Source organism: Quercus suber, unplaced genomic scaffold (genome assembly GCF_002906115.3).
Source record: "Quercus suber isolate HL8 unplaced genomic scaffold, Cork oak 2.0 scaffold_85, whole genome shotgun sequence".
NCBI lineage: Eukaryota > Viridiplantae > Streptophyta > Magnoliopsida > Fagales > Fagaceae > Quercus > Quercus suber.
In genome coordinates this window covers 448883-470334 of record NW_027069550.1, presented here as the reverse complement: position 1 = coordinate 470334, position 21452 = coordinate 448883, and the positions used below count along the sequence as shown (strand labels likewise).

Here is a 21452-nt window from a genome sequence, read left to right as displayed (position 1 = left end):
TATAAAAAAAAGTACAAAGGGCTACAATTAATCAGCACCTTACGGTGCCGGTTAACACAACCCTATTTGTTATGACATGGAACCTCCAACCCCACCTTTGGTGGCATGGGCACCGAGGTAAACCTTGGATACAGGCAACCACCCTTAAGCCACCTATATTAAGTAAGTGACGAATCAAACACTAGACCTCAAACTTGGTACACCAAGGCTTCACCATTAGAGCTAGCCCTTGCAAAAATTCAACCCTATTTCCACCAATCATGTCCTAAAAAATTACATTTTAAATCCTATACTTGAGGAGTCATTTCAAATTAGACCCTGAAGTTTAAGACTTACAAATTTAACACCGTAGTTTTAATAGTGTGAAATTAAACCTTGAACTTTTAAAATACTAGTCAAGTTCCCGTGCGATGCGCGGATAATGCTTTAAGTTATTATGTGAAAAACTTATATAGATTATCCAAAATATTTTAAAATAATAATATGAAGTAATGTTGCAATAACATGAAGAGATTTTTGTTAAATTAATGATGTAATACAAATTAAGGGGATGGAGAATTTAAACTATAGAGAAAAAGTTACATAAATTAGAAATTAGTTAGTATGTGGTGTAATATCTTCTCAAAAAAAAGAAAAATGTGGTGTAATAAGTTGATTGTTTATTTGATCATTTATTTTTTTGCTGAAATTTTTAATCATAATTTTTGTTTCTACATTGGCTTGGAGTTAGTAGCAAAAATTTGTAATTTCATGTAAATGTTATTTTTTTTATTTTTATTTTTTTGGTTGAGAAAAATGTAAATGTTTAGTTGGTTTATGGAAATATCATCTAAAATTTATGATGTCATGTTTATGTTATTGAAGTATGATAGTGGCAAGTTAAACATTCAGTGAAAATAGTGATATCCTATTAATAGAATTTTATTATAATCCAAATATGTAAAGAATTTGAGGTGTAAAGCTAAATGAAAAATTACTCTTATAATGCACCTCATGACAAAATTGCATGGTCTCTCACGTGATGTTTTTTTTTCTTTCTTAATTTTTTTTTTTAAAAAAAAAACCATATGAAATTCTTATATATATATATATATATATAAAATTAGTGCATACTTATAGATAATTAATGTGTATTAACTTCATTAGCATATTCAATGAATTAAAAGTTTTACATAAATGTAAACTTTGATAAGGTGGAAGCCTAAATGAGAGAAGCTTAACGAATGTGCCACTTGGCAAAACCTCAAGCTCTCTCACATGAGGTCTCTGATTTTATATATATATTTTGATTGATTGATGATTGATTGATTGATTGATGATATCAATTTAAACCCTTAATCAAACCCAAAAGTCCAAAGTTCTATTTGAAACTAGTGAAACTGTAAGGTTTAATCTGTATCAATTTTAAACTTTAAGGTTTAATATTACTTTTGAAATTATAGGGTTTACTTTTGAAATACAAAGGTAATCCCTTTGAAACCTTTGGCTTGTAAGTTGTAAACAACATTCGGGTTTTGTACTGTTAGGTTCAAGAATCAAGATGGAAGAAGAGTTTTGAAGGAATAAAGTCTGTGGCCCTACACACGATTAGTCTTTACAATGGAATATTGAAAATATGTGTTTGTTGGAAGGAATTATTCGAAAGTCGAAAGTCAAAAGTTGTGGAGGAGGCATTATTCACTCTATTGCCTAGCAATCCTTTTGAGTTCCTCGATCATCTTGCAACTCTTCTCTTCATTATAATTAGACCGGAATGTACTGATCTATCCTCCCATTCTTTAGATCTTTGCAACCTTGCTTTCTCCCTCATAGATTGAGATTGCGATGTCTTTCTCTACCAATGAAGGATCCTCCTTTTCTTCTTCCACTTACCACTGGAACTATGATGTCTTCTTGAGTTTTAGAGGCGAAGATACCCACAATGGTTTTGCTGGTCATTTATACAAGATTTTGTATGACAAAAGTTTCAAGATCTTCATTGATAATGATCTCCAAAGAGGTGAAGAAATTTCAATGGAACTTATCAAAGCCATTAAATCGTCAATGATTTCAATTATCATATTCTCTCAAAATTATGCATTTTCCACTTGGTGCTTGGAAGAACTTGCTGAGATTCTTGAGTGTAAGAAAAATGGACAAGTAGTTTTACCTGTTTTTAACAAAGTGAATCCATCTGAAATACGTAAGCAAGAAGGTAATTTTGGAGTAGCACTAACTCAACAAGAAAAAAAATTCAAGAATAACATAAAGAAAGTGCTGAGGTGGAGGGCAGCTCTAAAGGAAGTGGCCAATTTGTCTACATGGCATTATGAAGATGGGTATGTATCATCTAATCACTAATCTTGTGTCTTTTTATAGCTTTCAAACCTCTAAGTTTAGTAATGACTACTACATACCAAATTATGAAAATACAAATATTAAAATACAAATATATTTTTATGACTAAGGTCAATACAAATATATATAAAGAATGTATTAAAATCAAAGTTGTGAATAGAGTATCGGAGTACTGTTTCAAGGTTACATATATTTTTATGACATATACACATTCAAAAACTCAAAAGTGAAAATTAGTTTATATAACTTATCATCGTTATATAAAGAAACAAACTACATCTCAATGCATAAAAAATGAAAAATAAAAACTAATTAAGGTTTCTTAGCGTCAACATAACGTCCTAATTTTCACTACATAGTAAGAGAACAAATAAAATAAATCGAAATAAAAATTAAATAACGTCACTCACAATGAAAATAAAAAATAGGATCTAAGTCAGGACGAGGGAATTCACTCATTCTAACATTTGTCAATTTAATTCAAGATTGTTAGAGATATTGTATATCGGTTTATTGTGTAAGAGCCCCATAGAGGTCAACTTGCAGTGCAATGACTCCTACCTTGATTGTGTAAACACACAGAAGTGGGAGAAAATATCTCTACACATTGAAGGGAGATCACCTCTTATAAACACATCTCATGTGCTTCCTAGGTGATGTGAGACTCTAGGATTGCTTCTTCCTTTATTCCTTCATAATCACTCCCTTATGGGCACACATGTCGCAGTGGGAGAAAATGTCTCTAGACATTAAAGGGAGACCACCCCTTATGAGCACATCCCCTATGCTTCCCTAGGTGATGTGAGACTCAGGATTGCTTCTCCCTTTAGTCTTTCACAATCACCCCCCCTTATGGGCACACACATTATCATTCATGGCTAGCTCTTATAAAATTTGTAACAACCCAAGGAAAGTGCTAACCACATCTACACTATACCTTAAAAGAACTAGTAACAATTGAGACTTATTGTAGCTGTTAATAAAACCCAAATCAACCTAGTATATGCTTGATGTGTGACTCATCACACACCTACACAACATACACTCAATCAATCAATTTGGGGCATCACATTCTCCCCAACTTAAATCCCTAGTGCCTTCATTAGGGCCCACTTTGTAAGGTAGTATCTTTGAACCCAAACGGGGTTACCAGACCTGCATTAATACTATTTGTAACGATCTAATGAAAAACGTGAGTCACATTTGCGTTATATGCCCTATGTGGCACTCTTTACACACCTGCACGATTTACACTCAATCAACTATTTTGGGGCATCACATGTGGTGTAAAGTTCACCTACGCCTAATTGTAATCCCTTAGCATCTATATGTACCCTACTAGGGTCCTATGTATTGTTGTACTTGATCATTTAGTAACAATGTAGCCATCAAGGACTTCCTTCGTGAACTTCTTTCTCTTTCTCTCTCTCATTCTTTCTGCTCACTACAAGTTTCCTACAACTATTTTCTTTTCTCTTTAGATTTCAAAATGGTATCAAAGCCACTTTCCTGTAGTGTTTGATTGTTGTGTTATTTTTCTTGTTTCAAAGACCATGTCTAGCTTTCCGGATCCCGCAATACGCCCAATTGCATCCTCCAAGCCTCACTGGCTTCTTTTGGCAAATTCTCAAAGCTTCCCAAGCTCCAAAACACTCTCTACACTCTGAATAGGTGTGGGTTGTGTTTGGGTACAAATCTCCTCTCAAGGTATGACAATGAGAGAGGGAAGGAGAAGAAGCTACAAAGATTTCTCTCTAAGGATGAGTAGCTCTCTCTCTAAAAGATGGGTGTGTGTTGTAGAAAACCTACCTAGGGTTTTTCTCTCTGAATGGCCTCATTTATATTTGTGGGTAATGAGGGTATATATAGTATGGGTGAAGGGTAAGAAAGTCACTCTCAAAAATCCTCCAGGCAGAATGTTTTGTGACTACCTCACAGGAAGGCCTTACCCGTGAGACACTCACAAAAACGACAGTCTGGCACAACTCTTTAGCTTCCAGTTATGTGCTTCTCACATGCTTTTTTCGTGGGAAGCCTTCTCGCGATCTTCTTGCGAGCTAGTCGTGAAATGCACTGATTCTTCAATTAAGCTTGAGTCTTCACCAACTTAATACTAAACCCAATACAATAAAATCCCACAAAATACAAGGAACAAAATTAAAGCAATTTACAACACTTTTTGTCATGGAATGAAGCCAACATAAAACATAGTTGTAAATCACAACTTTACAGACCGCAATTATTGAATCTTGCTATATTTAATCTTCTTTTTCCTTGAGCTCTTTCTTGTCCTCATCATGGACTAATGTTTGAATTGAAATGCTTTCAAGGGGGTTCCTTATACTAAATCTCCCATACCGATGTGGTCAATATTGGCCCTACCAACCAATATGGAACGTTCACAACTGATTGATTAAAATAATTATAGTCTCAAATCTATGAGTTACATGAACATGTACTTTATTTAAAAAATGTGTCATTGTAAGTCATACAACTAGTCATCTTGAATTATTTTCATTTTAGTATTTATATTTCCTGCTAGTCTAACTCATTATATGTTTCCTCTGCTCTACAATTGGCAGTTATCCTAAATATCAATTTATCCAAGGAATTATCAAAGAGGTATCAAGTACTAAATTAAATCGCACAAGGTTGTTTGTTGCTAAATACCCAATTGGAGTAGACTCTCATGCAAAGGCCGTAGAATTGCTTTTAGATACTAAGTTAAATGGTGTTCACATAGTAGGGATTCATGGACTTGGAGGAGTAGGAAAGACTACAATTGCAAAAGTTGTTTATAATAGAGTTACTGATTATTTTGAAGGAAGTAGCTTCCTAATGAATTTTAGGGAAAACTCAAGAACAATTCGTGGCATTATCAAACTACAAGAGAAATTTCTTTTTGAGATCTTAGGGGACAAACAATCTAAGGTGTGCAATATATCTAAAGGAATCAATGTGATAAAAGAAAGACTTTCTTGTAAAAAGGTTCTTTTGATTCTTGATGATGTAGATAAATTGGACCAAATAGAAAATTTGCTTGGAAAATGTGATTGGCTTGCTAATGGAAGTAGAGTTATTATAACAACAAGAGACAAGCATGTGCTAACCACTCTTGAAAATGATCCTTTAATCTACAAGGTTGTAGACTTAGACCGACATGAAGCTCTCCAACTCTTTAGTAAGCATGCGTTCAGCAATAACGAACCTGAGGCAAATTATATACAACTTACAAATCAGTTCATAAGTTATGCTAGTGGCCTTCCATTAGCTCTACAAGTAATAGGTTCTGATTTGTGTGAAGGAAACATTTGTCAATGGGAAAGTGAATGAGAGACGTACAAGAATATTCCTAACAAAGAAATTCAAAAAACACTTAAAGTAAGTTTTGAAGGATTGGACGAAAATGAACGGGATATTTTCCTTGATATTGCATGTTTCTTCAAAGGATGGTTCGTAAATCATGTTGTGGATATATTATATGCTTGCAATTTATATACGAATTTTGGTATTTCAAAACTTATAGATAAGTGTCTCATAAAGGTTGAATTTAATGAGTTATGGATGCATGACTTGCTTCAACAAATGGGTAGAGAAATTGCTTAACAAGAATCAAAAGTTCCTGGAAAATGTACAAGGCTATGGTGTTATAATGATGCTCTAGAAGTTCTTACAAAAAATATGGTATTACTTCTTTTTCTTCACATTGGTTTTTTAGCCAAACTTTTTTCTTTCTAATGTTGAGGAAAATCTAAGTTTATCATTAACCTATTTTGTTTAAAATTTCAAATCGTTATACTATTGAAAATTTCTTTTGGGTAATGTATTCCACTCAATACTCTATTCAAACAGGGTTCAAATAAAATTCGAGGCATAATGTTGTGCTCCCATAAACCAATAATCATGAAATTGGAAGCTGATGCTTTCAAAAGGATGGAAAATCTCAAATTTCTTATAGTTGACAATGTGCAAATTTGTGAAGAACTCAAATATCTTCCCAACGGAATAATATTGCTTGATTGGAGTTATTATTCATTTCCCTTGCCATCTACTTTTTGCCCTAAAAAACTTGTTGCACTCAAGATGCCATGTAACCACATTAGGTTAGAGAAGTTACTTAAGCAGGTATAGTTATGTCTTTTCCAAATTATGATTTGTTCAAAATTTTAATTTAAAGTTTGGTGAAGATAATTTTTTATTTTTTTATTCAGGAGTTCCAATTCCAGAATTTGAAACGTATTGACGCCAGTGGATGTGAGTCCATTACGAAATTACCTGATTTGTGCACCCTAAACTTGGAGGAATTGGACCTTTCTTATTGTACAAATTTAGTTGAGTTTCATGAGTCCATTGGATCTCTTGATAAGCTTCAAGAATTGCGGCTTATAAATTGTGAAAAAATTCATTATTTTCCAAGCCATCTCATGTGGAAATCTCTCCAAATTTTGGATATTTCATCCTGCTTGAGTCTTGATGATTTTTCTTTCTTATTCCACTGCAACTACAACATTCTTAATGGTTTATACCAATATTGCTGCAAAAATCTTATGGATCTTTCAGATATCATTTATAAATTAAGACTGCCCAAGGCATTATCTATATCTTCTGGCAAATTGAGATCATGCAGAGAGTTTACTTGCTTTAAGGTATATGTGTTTCTAATGTTGGAACAACTAGATTTGAGCAATGTTGGAAATCTAATCGAATTAGATTTTTTGATGAAGCCTGATTATTTCCCTGTATTAGAATATCTTTATTTAAATGAAATCAATATTACTTTTTTTTTTGGTCAACTGGAATTATAAAACAGAGCTAAAGCTCCAACAAAGAAACAGGACAGAGCCTATTCAAGTACAAGCCATTGAGATCAAAATCTAACAAACTAGAAATATCCACAGGAGGACTTTCAAATACAGAAAACTCAGCTTCTTGAAGACCTCCCATCCTGGCTAAGGCATCCGCACAACGGTTTGCTTCTCGGAAACAATGCTTGAAACGAATTTGAGGGATTTGCTGTAACAAGTGTCTACAATCATCCAAAAGAGCAGAAGCACAGATATTAGAATACTTGGGGTTCACAACAGCATCCACGACAGACTTAGCATCCAACTCTACTTCTACTGCTAATATGCTGTGATTAACACAAAGATTAAGACCGTCTCTAAGTGCCCAGAGTTCAGCAAGAAAACTAGTTGTAATTCCTATTTTGCGAGCAAACCCAACCACCCATCCACCCTCTTCATTACGAATCAAACCCCTTCCACTTGCCAAACCCGGGTTTCCAAGGGAAGAACCATCTGTGTTCAATTTCAACCAACTTGCTACAGGTTTAGACCATCGGATTGGCCTAACAATTCTAACGACGGGCTCCTTGGCTGGCGCAGCACAGAAGTTGTACTCAAATGCCCTTTGGACTATTTCCTTTGCCAAATGGGGATTCGGCTCAAGACTCCTGAAGACCTTATGGTTCCTATGCTTCCAAATTAACCAAACAGCAAAAAGAAATTGAATATTCCAAGGAATGTGTAGCTGACCTGTGTGTTTCTTTATTGTACTATTGACTTTTAACCATTCCTGAATATCTCTTTCAAAGAAAAGATTGTCCACATCACACACTCCCAATTGACTCCAGATATGCTTCACAACTTTACAATCCCTTAGCGCATGCAAAATGGACTCATTGGTTGAATGACACAAAGGGCAGGAACTCTCAGGAACAATACCCCTTGAAAAGAGACAATCTTTTACTCCTATACTATTATGCAAGCAAAGCCAAACAAAGGATTGAATCCTGGGCAGAATCTTTACTTTCCAAGTCCAGCTCCCCTCAAACTGAGCACCATGACCCACCCTAGTAGCTACCTTATAGGCAGACCCAATATTGAAAGTACCATGCTCTGAATCTATCCAAGTTAACTTATCCACTCCTCTCGACGCCAAAGCAATAGGAATTGCCTAAAGCTCAAGTTTTGTTGGCTCCGGAAAAACAAAAGGGATTTTTGTCCAGTCCCATCCACCAACAGATACAACTTCCCTCACTCTTAGCTCCATCGCTTCTCGGGTCAGTGGGCCCATCTTAGTCTAGCTATCATTCCAAAGACTAAGATTACTATCCCTTCCAATGGTCCATCTAACTCCTTTTTGAAACACCTCAGCTCCCTTTTTCATTGCAGACCACACCCTAGAGCAAGGCAATCTGTCTCTATTACTTGAACTAATTCTTTTGGTACTACAATATTTACCTTTAAGAACCTGCACCCATAAAGAACTTCCTTCTGTCTGAAATCTCCAGTTAAGTTTTGCTAGAAGGGCCAAATTTCTTCCCTTAGCCGACTGGATCCCTAAGCCACCCTCCTCTTTAGTCTTAGTAACCTTTTCCCAGTTCACCTAATGAGTCTTTTTTGCAGTTTCCGAAGAACCCCAAACAAAATTCCTATTAACTCTATCAATGCCCTCAGAGATTTTACCAGGTAAATAAGCACATTGCATCACATAATTAGGGATAGTAGAGGAAACATGCTTGACCAAAACAGCTCTACCTGCCAAGGAAAGGAGATTTGCCTTCCATCCTGCAAGCTTCTGCTTAACCCGATCCAAAACAAAGTTGAAATCATTAGCTGAAGGGCCAGAATGTTTAATGGGAATGCCAAGATACTTTCCAATATTTGGTGTAGATTGAAACCCCAAAATATTACAAAGAGAACCTCTCATTTCCCTATCCACATTTGGTAGAGATTTTACCAGGTAAATAAGCACATTGCATCACATAATTAGGGATAGTAGAGGAAACATGCTTGACCAAAACAGCTCTACCTGCCAAGGAAAGGAGATTTGCCTTCCATCCTGCAAGCTTCTGCTTAACCCGATCCAAAACAAAGTTGAAATCATTAGCTGAAGGGCCAGAATGTTTAATGGGAATGCCAAGATACTTTCCAATATTTGGTGTAGATTGAAACCCCAAAATATTACAAAGAGAACCTCTCATTTCCCTATCCACATTTGGCGAAAAATATACTCTGGATTTCGCCTCACTCACTGTTTGCCCCGATCGATCACAGAACTCATTCAACACCTCTCGGACAATAGTGCAATTCGCATGGTCAGCTTTAGAAAATAGCACTAAGTCATCCGCAAAGAAGAGGTGAGAGAACGCCAAACCTCCTCTATTTGATTTCACAGGGATCCAGTTTTTAGAAATACACTGTGCTTCAATAAGGTGGCCAAGCAATTCCATACATATAATGAAGATGTACGGAGATAAAGGGTCTCCTTGCCTAATTCCTCTGGAGGGAAGAATTTGATCCAACCTCGCTCCATTTACTAAAATAGAGGTATTTACTGACGAAATACAGCTCATGATAAGCTTTATAAGCCCTTGAGGAAGATTTATTCTGATAAGCATCTCCCTAACAAAGCTCCATTCGAGCTGGTCGTAAGCTTTCTCCAAATCTATTTTGATTTCCATATACCCAACCTTTCCCTTCTTTCTACTCACAGAATGGATAAGTTCTTGGACTAAAATGGCATTGTCCGTACCTCTTCTACCCGGAACAAAAGCAGTCTGAAGAGGAGAGATAAATTGATTAAGCAGCGGTCTCAATCTTGAAACTATTACTTTCGACACAATCTTATACACCGTGTTGCAAAGACTGATTGGGCGGTAGTTGCTTAGGGTTTCCGGGCCAGGAATTTTGGGAATGAGAGATATGAGAGTACTATTTAAGAACTCCGAAACTTCTTTCAACAGGAAAACCTTCTTAACTTCCTTCATTATAGACTTGCCTACTACAAGCCAAAACCAATGGAAGAAGCCAGCGTGGAGGCCATCAGGTCCAGGGGCCTTGAAAGCTTTCAAGGACCAAAGGCCAACTCTAATTTCCTCATCAGTAACATCTGCATCAAGACTGTCCCGGTCCTCATCAGTGATACGAGCATGCTAGGTGCTATCAGGCTGAATATGACGAGGAGCAGAACAAAGAGACATACTATACAACTTAGCAAACCCATTACGGATCACCTCCTTCACCTCGTTCTCATCATGCACCCATTCTCCAGTGTTAGACATGATAGCACTAATAGTGTTTCTCTTCCTTTGTACCAAGGTTGAAATATGGTAGAAGGAAGTGTTACGATCACCGAACATCATCCAGTTCACTCTAGATTTCAAAGCCCAAAGCTCCTCTTCTTGGCTGAGAACACAAGCCAGGTCAGCTTGGAGCTGCCTTTCCAAAATAACAAGATTCTGAGACGGCCTAAGAGCTAAGCTATTCTGGGCTCCATTCAACCTAGCCATAATCCTTCTCTTTTTTGCAAAGATATTACCAAAATGAACTTTATTCCAGTTTGAGGCATCCCGCGAGAATTTAGTAATAGCACCCTGGAGGTGAAGGCCCTGACTCCAAGCTTGCTGGACAATCCTAGGGAAGGAAGGGTCTGAGAGCCAAAAACTCTGGAACATGAAAGACACATTAGGTCTAGACCACTCAGAAGGCTTGGTTTCTAGCAGAACCGGACAGTGGTCCGAGTGACAACGAGTTAGGTGAGTAATTTTAGCTTCAGGGTAGAGAGTGCACCAATTAGGATTTACAAAAAGCCTATCTATTCTTTCTTGGATGAGAATGTGAGCATCTCTACGATTAGCCCAAGTAAACCTTGAACCCGAGAACCCCAGATCAATCATATTGCATCTGTCCAGACAATCCTTTAGAAGAAGAGACCTCTTGATGCTAACATCTCTACCTCCTAACTTATCAGCACTAGAAAGAGGCTCGTTAAAATCCCCTGCAATAACCTAGGGCATGCTATGCAACTCCGCAACATTTATTAGATTATTCCACAAAATAGACCTTTCAGCAAACCTAGGACTAGCATAAATAGCTGAGAATAACCAAGAAAGATTGGAAGTTCGTACCTTGATGGTAACATGAATTTCTTGCTCTGTTTTTTCCATAAGGTTAACTTCTACTTTGTTAGAATTCCATAGAAGCCATAATCCCCCCGTACGGCCAATCGTATCCGTATGAATCGCTCCATCAAAAGGCAATCTGTCTGTAATGCCTTTTGCTCTCTCCCCTCCCAAATGAGTTTCCATAACCACAAACACAGCCGGATCATGAACACGAGCCAACTCCTTAACATGACTTTGAAAATTGGGTTTTAACGCACCCCTACTATTCCAGATGATGAAATTCATTAATAACAAAAACAAGAAAAATCGGACAAGCACCAAGCGGAGAGGGAAACTTATCAACAGGAAATAAAGGCATGACCTTCTTCCTTAAGCTCTATACACTCTGTTTCAGCAACTCCATGCTCTGCCCCTCCCCTGAGCACCACATCACAATCCGTTGACCCAATCCCAACCAGCTCTCTTGCCGATTCCCCAAAAGCTTCACTGCACAACTTATTACCATCGGTGCCTCCATCTAAATTGCTAGACCCACGAATCTTCGAGCTTCCACCCTCACACTCTTCTCCACCACAACTCCCTTTGAACTTAAAACCCACCTCCAGCCAAGGCTTTGTTGATGGCAGCGACTCTCTACCCAGATCTGGCTTGCTCGTGCTATCACCTTGTTGCTGATTTTCCTGAGGAGAACAACTCACGGACTGAATTGAATGGGAAAGGGCTTGGCAGCTACTTGTCTTAGTCTGAGGATTTATTATATAAGCCTTAGCTCGTGCAAGGGCTTTCTTGCTTTTGACCGAAACTTTGTGGTCCACTTTACTCAACGGGCCATCCTTACCTTTGATCCCATCATGAAAGTTTGGGCTTCTTCCCAACGCAACATAGGCCTGGTGAGAAACACTACTACTAGCTTTTAGTTCCACATCTGCTAAATGGGCTTCAGTGGCGGGCTTTGAAGACAACAGCTTCCTTTTAAACTCCCTGGCCGGCCCATCACTAGCCTTAAACTTCCCCACAATGTTGTTGAACCTTGCCTCATTCACATTCCTTCTCAGCTTATGCTTAAGTCGACCGTTATCCAAACCATTGTAGGCCCCTCCACTACCCTGGAGCTTAGTCCCATTCTTCCTGTGTGATACAACAGTCCACGGACCGTATGTACCTGACTATACCTCCTCACGCACACCCTCATGCATGATCTTGCTAGGCTCCACCTCGGGTCCCACATTGTCAGGCACACGCTCATCGCATGGCTGGCTATCCGAGGTCCCATTCTCCTTCTTTCCAGGCGTCGACGACGATGACTCAGCTCGGATTGTATACGGGCAATTTTCTTTACGGTGTCCGATTCTTCCGCAAGAAAAACACAAGCTCTGTAATCCTTCGTAACAGATGGTTTGCTCGCATTTCCCAATTAACACTGCAGTGGGCAGTGGTTTATCCACATCAACTTGAACACATATCCTCGCATATCTACCTCTCGTTTCCATGGCAGTGTGAGAATCTACCCGCAAAACATTTCCAATGGACTTACCAATATGAATGAGAACCTCAGGATTATAGTATTCAATTGGTAGCTCTTTTAGCCGTATCCAAACAGCTATAGATGTGACATTCGCCGACGCTGGCCGAAAGTCTGGTTCCCAAGGTCTAATGGAGAGGAAGTTTTCCCCAATGAACCAAGGGCCTTTTTTAAGAATGGCTTCATAATCGTCTTTAAGAGAAAAACGAGTGAGATAGAAACCATGCTCCAAATCGACGCAGTCCAACCTCCCAGCCAGTTTCCATAAGGAAAGAAGCCTATTATGCAGAAAGTTGAGCCCCACCGATCTGCCGTACACCTTGACTATAAGAGCTTTAGACCATGGCGTTCGAGTACGCTTCTTAAAGTCTCCTGAGAACTTTACAGCGACAAGCCCCTCACGCAGGTTCTCTACTTCATCATCCAAGTCCGCTTCATCTTCCATAAGCTCACAAAAACAGAAAGCCTGCATGAAAGCACCAGGAATTTCTCCAATAAGTTTATCTCTGAATGTAGCCGAACCATTCCATGGCCCCTGACCATGGGTTGGTGATGACGGAGCCGACCCCCTTTCTTCCCTGAAACCAGCATGCTTCACGTCTTTTACTTTTTTATTACTACGAGCTAGCTCATCTTGTTCTTCTTTCGAGAGTGACAGAGAAGGAGAGCAAATATGCATTGCTCTGTTTTTGAAAATCAAATCCCAGAAAGCATCAGTAAGTTTACTAGATTAAAAACACTTGAAATTAAAAGCTGCAAGTATCTTCCGGAAATTCCAAGGCTTCCACAATCTATAAGAGAAGTGTTTATACTAAACTCCCAGTTGCTACATCCACAATCGTCAAATAGATTGTTGAGTCAGGTGTTTCTCTCTTTTTCTCTCTCTGAATGTCAAATAGAGACACTATTTTTACCTTCTCGAAACTTCATTATTAGATTTGTTTAATTTCTTGAACTTGTTTATTGCAAACAGTTTGGAGAATTATGGTACCCGGAATCTGAGATTTCACTCTCACCACAAATTCCACGCAATGTCCTGCATTGTGAACTTATACTACCAGGATCTGAAATTTCAAAGTGGTTCAATCATCGAAGTGTTGGAAATTCCATTTCATTTTGGATTCGTAGGGGTTCTCCAACATTTTGTTGCTGTGTTGTTTTTGAATCAGGGGAACAGAGTGGCGAATATTATCTTGATGTCATCTTCAAATTTAATGGGACAAGGCATCGTATTTTCCAGGGCATATGGGTTGCAGATATGATGTGTAATCATGTATTGTTTTTTCATGTACCTTATGAGCAAGCATCTGGTCTGTTATATTGCTCCAGTCAATGTTATGATCATTATCAGAATCATGTTGAGGTTGTGTTTCAACCCTTTTCTTTCTATCCTGGGTCAAAAACTACTCCTACCATAAGAAGGTGTGGTATACATGTGAAATGCATCTGTCATCTTCAGAGATTTGGTGAAGCAAAGAAGCAGCACCAAGGTCACTCCACTGTCTCGCCTTTACTACCTCTTTTCCCCACCTCTTATGGTTCTGATATGGAAACAGCAAATAATGAGATTGACTCCTTTGAAGGACTTTCATGTTGATGGGAGTGATTTGAGTTTGTCACCATATGCTTATCCCACGGGAAGAAAATATCAGCCTCCACAGGTCCTTGTCCTGATGACGCTAGCCACATTTCTTTGCCATCTAGTATAAAGCTTCCAAATAATATGACATCATATGGGTCCAAATTGCGCTTGGGTCTGCCAGATTTGGGAATTGGCTCAAATGTTAGTGAGGGTTTTCATTTGGGTTCTTCTTCAATGGCCCATAACTTTGTCAATGATGATCATTCTGACTTCAATTTGTATCCACCATCCAAGAAAATGAGAACGTCTTGATTGAACTTGGAAGAAGAAATATGCCTCCATCTGAAAACTACTCAATTTCTTTTGCAATTGATGCCAAGGTATTTCTCGTTTTTTTAGTTGCATTGTTTCATTTTCATCTTTGGATGCTCATTCATTGTTTGGGTACCAACATAATTTGAATTGAAACTCGCACAAAGAAAATGCACAATTAATGAAAGAAATTAGTCATGTGATTTGTTGCTAAATTATTCTATAAAAAAACAATTAATTTGTAAAAGGCAGTAGAAAAGTAAAATATCGCTGCTAGTAACCATACAAAGATTCGGATCTGGGCCGAAAATGTTAATGTTAAAAAAGAAACCAATGGGTTACAGACCAAATGGAACCTCCTTCCACATAATTACAATATGGAAGATGAGGTCATGGTTCAAGATATGTGTGAATGTGGCAATATTTATCTTCAAAAAAGATTATAACTTTCAAAAAGAAAAGTCAGAGAATATTAGTACGCTGAAAAACCTCTTTCAATTGTTAGAAAAATTATAAAAATAAGCACTTACATGTTCATTGCATAATCTCTCTCTAATAATGAAGTTACTCATACTTCTTGATGGATTTAAACTTTTAGTTCTAATCTTTACTCCATTTTTGGAGGCTGTATTATTTAATTTTGACATAATATGTGAATATTAGGATTTTGTTCTATTAATCTATTAGGGGTTAAGCTACCTACCAATCACCTCTTTAGACCCTGTGAAAGTGGGAACTTTGTGCCCTAGTTACCAGTCAGCACCAATTCTGAAAATTCAAACTTCAGTAAGCATGACCATATGCTTATGTATCCTCAATTCCATAAAGCAGGAAGTTTTGAAATGGATTTGACTTTTCCAATAGTCATAGGTTCAAGGTCTTTGAACGTACCATTACAATTTAAATGCTTTCTTTTTCTTAATTTGTTGCTGATAGACTGTCTCAAACTTCATAATCTTGTAGAAATGTTGAGAATTTCAGATATTATCTAGTTTGCCATGAATGATCTCCTCTCCACTATGGTTGGATTTGATGGAAAACATATCTTAATCTAAAGAGTGCATGGAAAGGAGGATGATGTTACCTTCTAGATTGGTCAATCTGTGGATTTAGTACTTAGGAATGAATAGGGAGGTATCTAATCAAGGTGGCAACAACAATTTAACTTGTTAGGCTTATTCGTTATAATGTTCTGGATAAAGTTCTTTTTTTTTCCTCCTCACTTGGACATGTTATTTTGTAGCTTTGACTATGAATGAAATGTGTCTTTGCTATTGATTGTTGGACTGCAGTGGTGATTGAAAAAATTAATGAGTAGAACCAAGCTAAGTTACTGTGCGAAATCCTCCTAACAAGGTTCATTCTATCACTTAGAGTTGGACTCAACCTATGTCATAGTGGAATACTTTCTAGCATGCAAAAGTATGCCGATGCTTTTTTCCCATAAGTTAATGCAACTCATTATGTTTTAAATTTCAATTGAATTATGTTTGGTGTCTTTGGAAGTTGATTTAATTGTTTTCTTTATCAAGGTTTATAGGATTTTTATAAAAATTGATAACAAGACCCTATGATTTTAGTAGTTTTCTGACCATCTTAAGAAGTAAAGAATTTGATCATGCATATCATAGAGTTATCAGATTTGTTAGTTTTGTCCTGGACATATTATTGCAGGAATTCGCCAAAAAGATTTTTCTTTTGGGTGAGAGCTTTCTGATTAACCAATTCGTTGAGTCAATGTTCCAATTCAAGAATGGCCTTGTTAATTATGCCTTTGGATCTGCACTCAGGGCACTGCTTTTGGTAGTTTCTCTGTGTTGTAAGTCTTGTGATTATTCATTGTCAGTTTGTTATTGACGCAAGTGTGTTTAATTTAATTTGCAACTGAAAATTTGAAATGTCATTGTTGTTGCCATCTATTTTTTTGCTGTTGAATTATTATAGGTTTAAACAGCCAAGTTTGACCCCAATTTATATATATATATATATATTTATCGATATCTTCCAACATAGAAAATTAATGACATGCAAAATACACCATTAACGGAATTCAATTTGTAAAACAAAATTTTACATGGGAGAAAGGAAGAATGACAATAAAGAATAAAATGGAGTCCCTTAACATGTTTAAGTACTAATTAGAGAAACAAACAACAAAACCAAGACATGTATAACTTCCATTTCACTTATGGTTTCTACACAAGATTTGAAATGATCATAAGTGTATAGAACATCCTTCTTTCAATGCAATCCTACATCTACCTACTAAGCAGTTGCATTTGGTTGTGGATGGATATCATATCAACACAAATTGCTCAGTTACTTACTAGTGTTTGAAGTAGATAATAGGAAAATTTCTATCAATGAGAAATTTACTATTTCGGTCACATTGGGATGTTTTGATATGAACCTTTCAAGTCCATGAAATTTTAGGGTATTTTCTTTTCCTGGAACAATACTCCATTAGGTTAGTTGCTCATTTAAGACTTGCAGGCCAAAAATTAAGTTACTTCCATTCCTAAATGCCTTTGGATTGGATTTGTGGAAGAAATTAATTCATACTTTATCCCCTTTTTTTAATTTGGTGTCTTTTTCCCAAAAATGATCATTCTGTTCTGTAGGATAACCTGCTCTGTTATTATGTACTGAAGAATTTCACACTTGACGCAATTGAGTAGAGATGCTAGTCTTTTCTTTGGTATTTGATGCCCTTATTTTGTAGATATTAGAATAAATTTCTATACGGAAAAACAAAGGTTCTAACAGTATCTGCAACCATGAACAAGTCTTCTATCCCTTTGAAGACTATAGCTTTGTAACCATTTCTGTGAATAAATTAATAGGATTATCTCCAATTTTGTTTTGAAGATGGAATTTTTGAGGGTTCTTTGCCACCCTCTTACTGATTTCACATTGAGTTGCTGATTTATAGAAATACAATATTAAAAAAAATATTTTGTAATTACAAAATAGTAGCACCTTGACAATTAACCTTATTATTGGAATGCTTTGTAGTTGTAGTTGTAGATAAAAGTAAGCAATGTTTATGAGCAAATAGTTATGCTTTTATATCCTGTTCCAACAATATACATGTCTTTAACTGTCTTATACATAAAAATATTGCGGAGAAGATGTCACTTTTTTCATTTCCTTTCCCTTTTTGTTAATTTTGCACCTGTTGTAATCAGTGATTAAGTTAAAATATCAATTACATGCTAAGCAAAAAGAAAATATCTAGTCCATATCAGCTGAAGTTATGCTGACCAGTGATATTTTTTGAATGATTTGAATGAGGACATTATTGGGTTCTTTATCTGTTTGAGAAAATGCCTCAGAGAGTGTGATAATGTTGTGTTTTCGATTATTTTAAAGGCGTGTTGTGAATTGAGGAATATTAATGAGGGGAGGAAGGTACATTGTGAGATTATTAAGGTTGGGAGCCCTGATAGTTTTGTGTTGACGGCTCTTGTGGATATGTATGCAAAATGTGGAGAGGTTGGGAGTTATTGAGAGGTGTTTGATGAAATTCTTGATAGAAATGTAGTTTCGTGGATGTCAATGATTGTGGGGTATGTGCAGAACAATTGTCTGGAAGAAGGGTTGGTCTTGTTTAATAGAATGAGAAAAGGGTTAGTTGAAGGAAACGAGTTTACCTTAGGGAGCTTAGTCAATGCGTGTACAAAGTTAAGAGCTTTGCATCAGGGGAAGTGGGTTCATGGGTATGTGATTAAAAACAGTATTGAATTTAATTCTTTCTTGGTGACTGAACTTCTAGACATGTATGTTAAGTGTGGGGATGTTAGAGATGCTCATTCCGTCTTTGGCGAGCTTTCTGTTATTGATCTTGTTTCAAGGACAGCTATGATTGTTGGGTGCACACAGTGTGGTCATCCCAGTGAGGCAATAAAGTTGTTTATGGATGAGGAGTGGGATGATATATTACCGAATTTGGTTACAGCTTCAAGTGTGCTTTCAGCATGTGGGCAGCTAGGCAATTTGGATTTGGTAAGGTCAGTTCATGATCTTGGGATTAAGCTTGGGTTAGGTGATCCTACAGTGAGACATACTCATACAGATATGTATGCAAAATGCCATGCTGTCAGAGATGCTCGTTATATATTTGAAGCAGTTATGGTCAAGGATGTGATTACTTGGAACTCAATTATTTCAGGGTATTCCCAAGTTGGTTCTGCATATGAAGCTTTTGAACTCTTTCATCAAATGAGATCAGATTCTATCTCACCTGATGCGGTCACACTTGTTAGTGTTCTCTCAGCTTGTGCTTCCCTTAGTGCTCTTGGAGTCAGTTCTTCACTTCATGCTTTCTCCGTAAAGGGGGGCTTACAATCATCTAGTGTCTATGTGGGCACTGCACTTCTAAACTTCTATGGCAAGTGTGGGGATGTGAAGTCTGCTCGTATAGTCTTTGATGGGATGGTAGAGCAGAACAGGATAACATGGAGTGCAATGATTGGTGGTTATGAAATGCAGGGGGATGGTAGTGGGTCCCTTGCACTTATCAGTGATATTTTGAAAGAAAATTTAGAGCCGAATGAAGTGATCTTTACAACTATATTATCAGCCTGTAGCCAATGGGGAGGGCTGGAGGTGTTTCAATTTGATGAACCGGGACTATAATTTTGTTCCTTCCATGAAGCATTATGCATGTGTGGTAGATCTATTAGCTCATGCTGGCAGACTTGAAGAAGCCTTGGATTTTAATGAGAATATGCCAATTCAACCATAAGTTAGTTTATTTGGATCTTTTCTCCATGGAAGGTTTGATCTTGGAGAAGTGGCAATCCGTAAAATGCTATTACATCCTGATGAAGCTTGTTACTATGTACTCGTGTAACTTGTATGCTTCAGATGGAAGATGGAGTCAGGTTAAGCAGGTGAGGGAGCTGATGAAGCAAAGAGGATTGAGGAAGTCCCCTGGGCGTAGCCAAGTGGAGATGGATATCAGTGATGATATCTCACTTCCCAAAGTTGCATTGCTCTGGTAGTTATATGCTTCATCATAAATGCGCAACATAAGATGATAAGGAGTTTTCCAAACTGCGAGGCTCATTGTCACCAACTTGAATGCAATTTTGTGGGGTTGTAAAGGTTTAGTACTTTCAGAAACTGACATTGGACTGTTGCCAACTTCCTTGCTTCACTATTGTTGAAAATTATCTAAGGGATGGCTTGGAACAGTTACTTTACGATGCTCTAAAATGTACATACTTGATACTACTAACACCATGATGTGATAAAGCACAGGAACTCAAGGCACGGGTATCTATCTAAGAAATCCATTTTTTTGGCTGGGTATTAAATTATCAATGAAATTATTTATTAAAATTGTAATGATTGTAGGCTTTATATATATATATATATATTTTTTTTTAATTCTAATTTATAGATAATATGAGTAGATCCAGGACCTTGATGGGATGGTAAGTGTCCTCCCAAGTGATATGTTGTGTAAAAGCAACTACCTTTGAGAATTAGCTTCTTCAGAAATGGGGATGAATATGCCTACCAACTACCTTTCTTAGACCCCATAAAAGCAGGAGTTTCATGCACATTTTCTTAAGGTAACAAGGGTATCTTCTCTTGTAGGTGAGGCCATTTTCCTGGACACGTGGAAGCACATCTACCTACACGTGCCAAGTATACTTGTGAAGTCCTTCGGGGCTGGCTGTGATGGCCTGATGGGAGAAGTCGAGCTCGGGACCTCTGCTTTATTAGTTGGCTAAGTGTCAAATTCTTGTTGTGAAGACTCTTCCTGGTTTCTGCAACCTCAACATATAATAACCCTGGATATAACTTTCTGAGAGTCTTGAGCTTTTACAATACATGCATAACATGACTATGAAGAATGATACGTTTATTTCACAATACATCCATGGAAGTGTATATTAATTTGTGTAGAGGTGACAGTCAAGCCTTCAATGTCAGTGGTGACTTCAATGTGATATTGTGAGCCATTGTTCAAGAAGGGTAACACAGAATTGGCATTAGATGGTGGTAAGAGTTGACGGAAAATATCTATTTATGTGGAAACCTTTGTTTATTGAATAAGACTGGGCACAAACATTTTCCTCTTTGTTTGTTTTTTTTTGGAAATGTTCTAGGCATATTGTATCCCATACAATGATTAATTTAGGACTTTATAAATTGTATCTATTTGCTAATCCGTATTGCACATTAAATATATTTCTTATCAAGTTGTTTTCTCATTGAAAATGATTAAATTAGTAGGAAATTTATTTACATTGTACAGGATGTCTAGAAGAGAGTTCACTGACTTCTTAGCAACTCTGTCAAGAATTTTATGATTAAGTGGTTTTGTTCGATTTTCTCAATAATGAAAATTTGCAACATGTTTATGTACACAAATAATTTCACAAAAAAATTGACACTGCCTAGGTGGTAAGCTATTAATGGTAGGTATAAAAGTATTGTTAGTGGTGAGCCTAAATGAAAATCAATAAAAACTCGCTAATTTAATTGTCATGAAAAAGGTGGTAAAAATTGTTGGGCTTGTAGCATTGTGTAGAAAATTTGGATTTGAATCCCCCTCCTCCCACTTATAAAAACATTTTAAAAAATCATTGAGAACTCCTAAACAAAAACAAAAAGTAAGAGAATCAATATACGTCGGACAATCTTGTCAAGCTTTACCCAGCAAGTAGAAGTATTGGCTTCCTAAACATTATGCATGCGGAGGGATGCTCAGGAAAGAATAACATGTTTTAGATTTTGACTCTGGTACAATTCAAATAGTGAAAAATGTATATTCA

The 21452-nt window shown here is 37.0% G+C and overlaps 1 protein-coding gene and 1 pseudogene across 1 annotated transcript; both read left to right on the top strand.

Annotated features, from left to right (window-relative positions):
* The first annotated feature begins 1824 nt into the window (after positions 1–1824).
* On the top strand, positions 1825–5670 carry LOC112008505 (disease resistance protein RPV1-like). The gene is made up of 2 exons (XM_024040830.1): positions 1825–2318; positions 4920–5670. Exons 1-2 carry the CDS (start codon positions 1825–1827, stop codon positions 5668–5670), a joined length of 1245 nt encoding a protein of 414 aa, XP_023896598.1.
* A 12267-nt stretch (positions 5671–17937) lies between these two features.
* On the top strand, positions 17938–20888 carry LOC112008543 (pentatricopeptide repeat-containing protein At2g03380, mitochondrial-like; annotated as a pseudogene).
* The last annotated feature ends 564 nt before the right edge of the window (positions 20889–21452 follow it).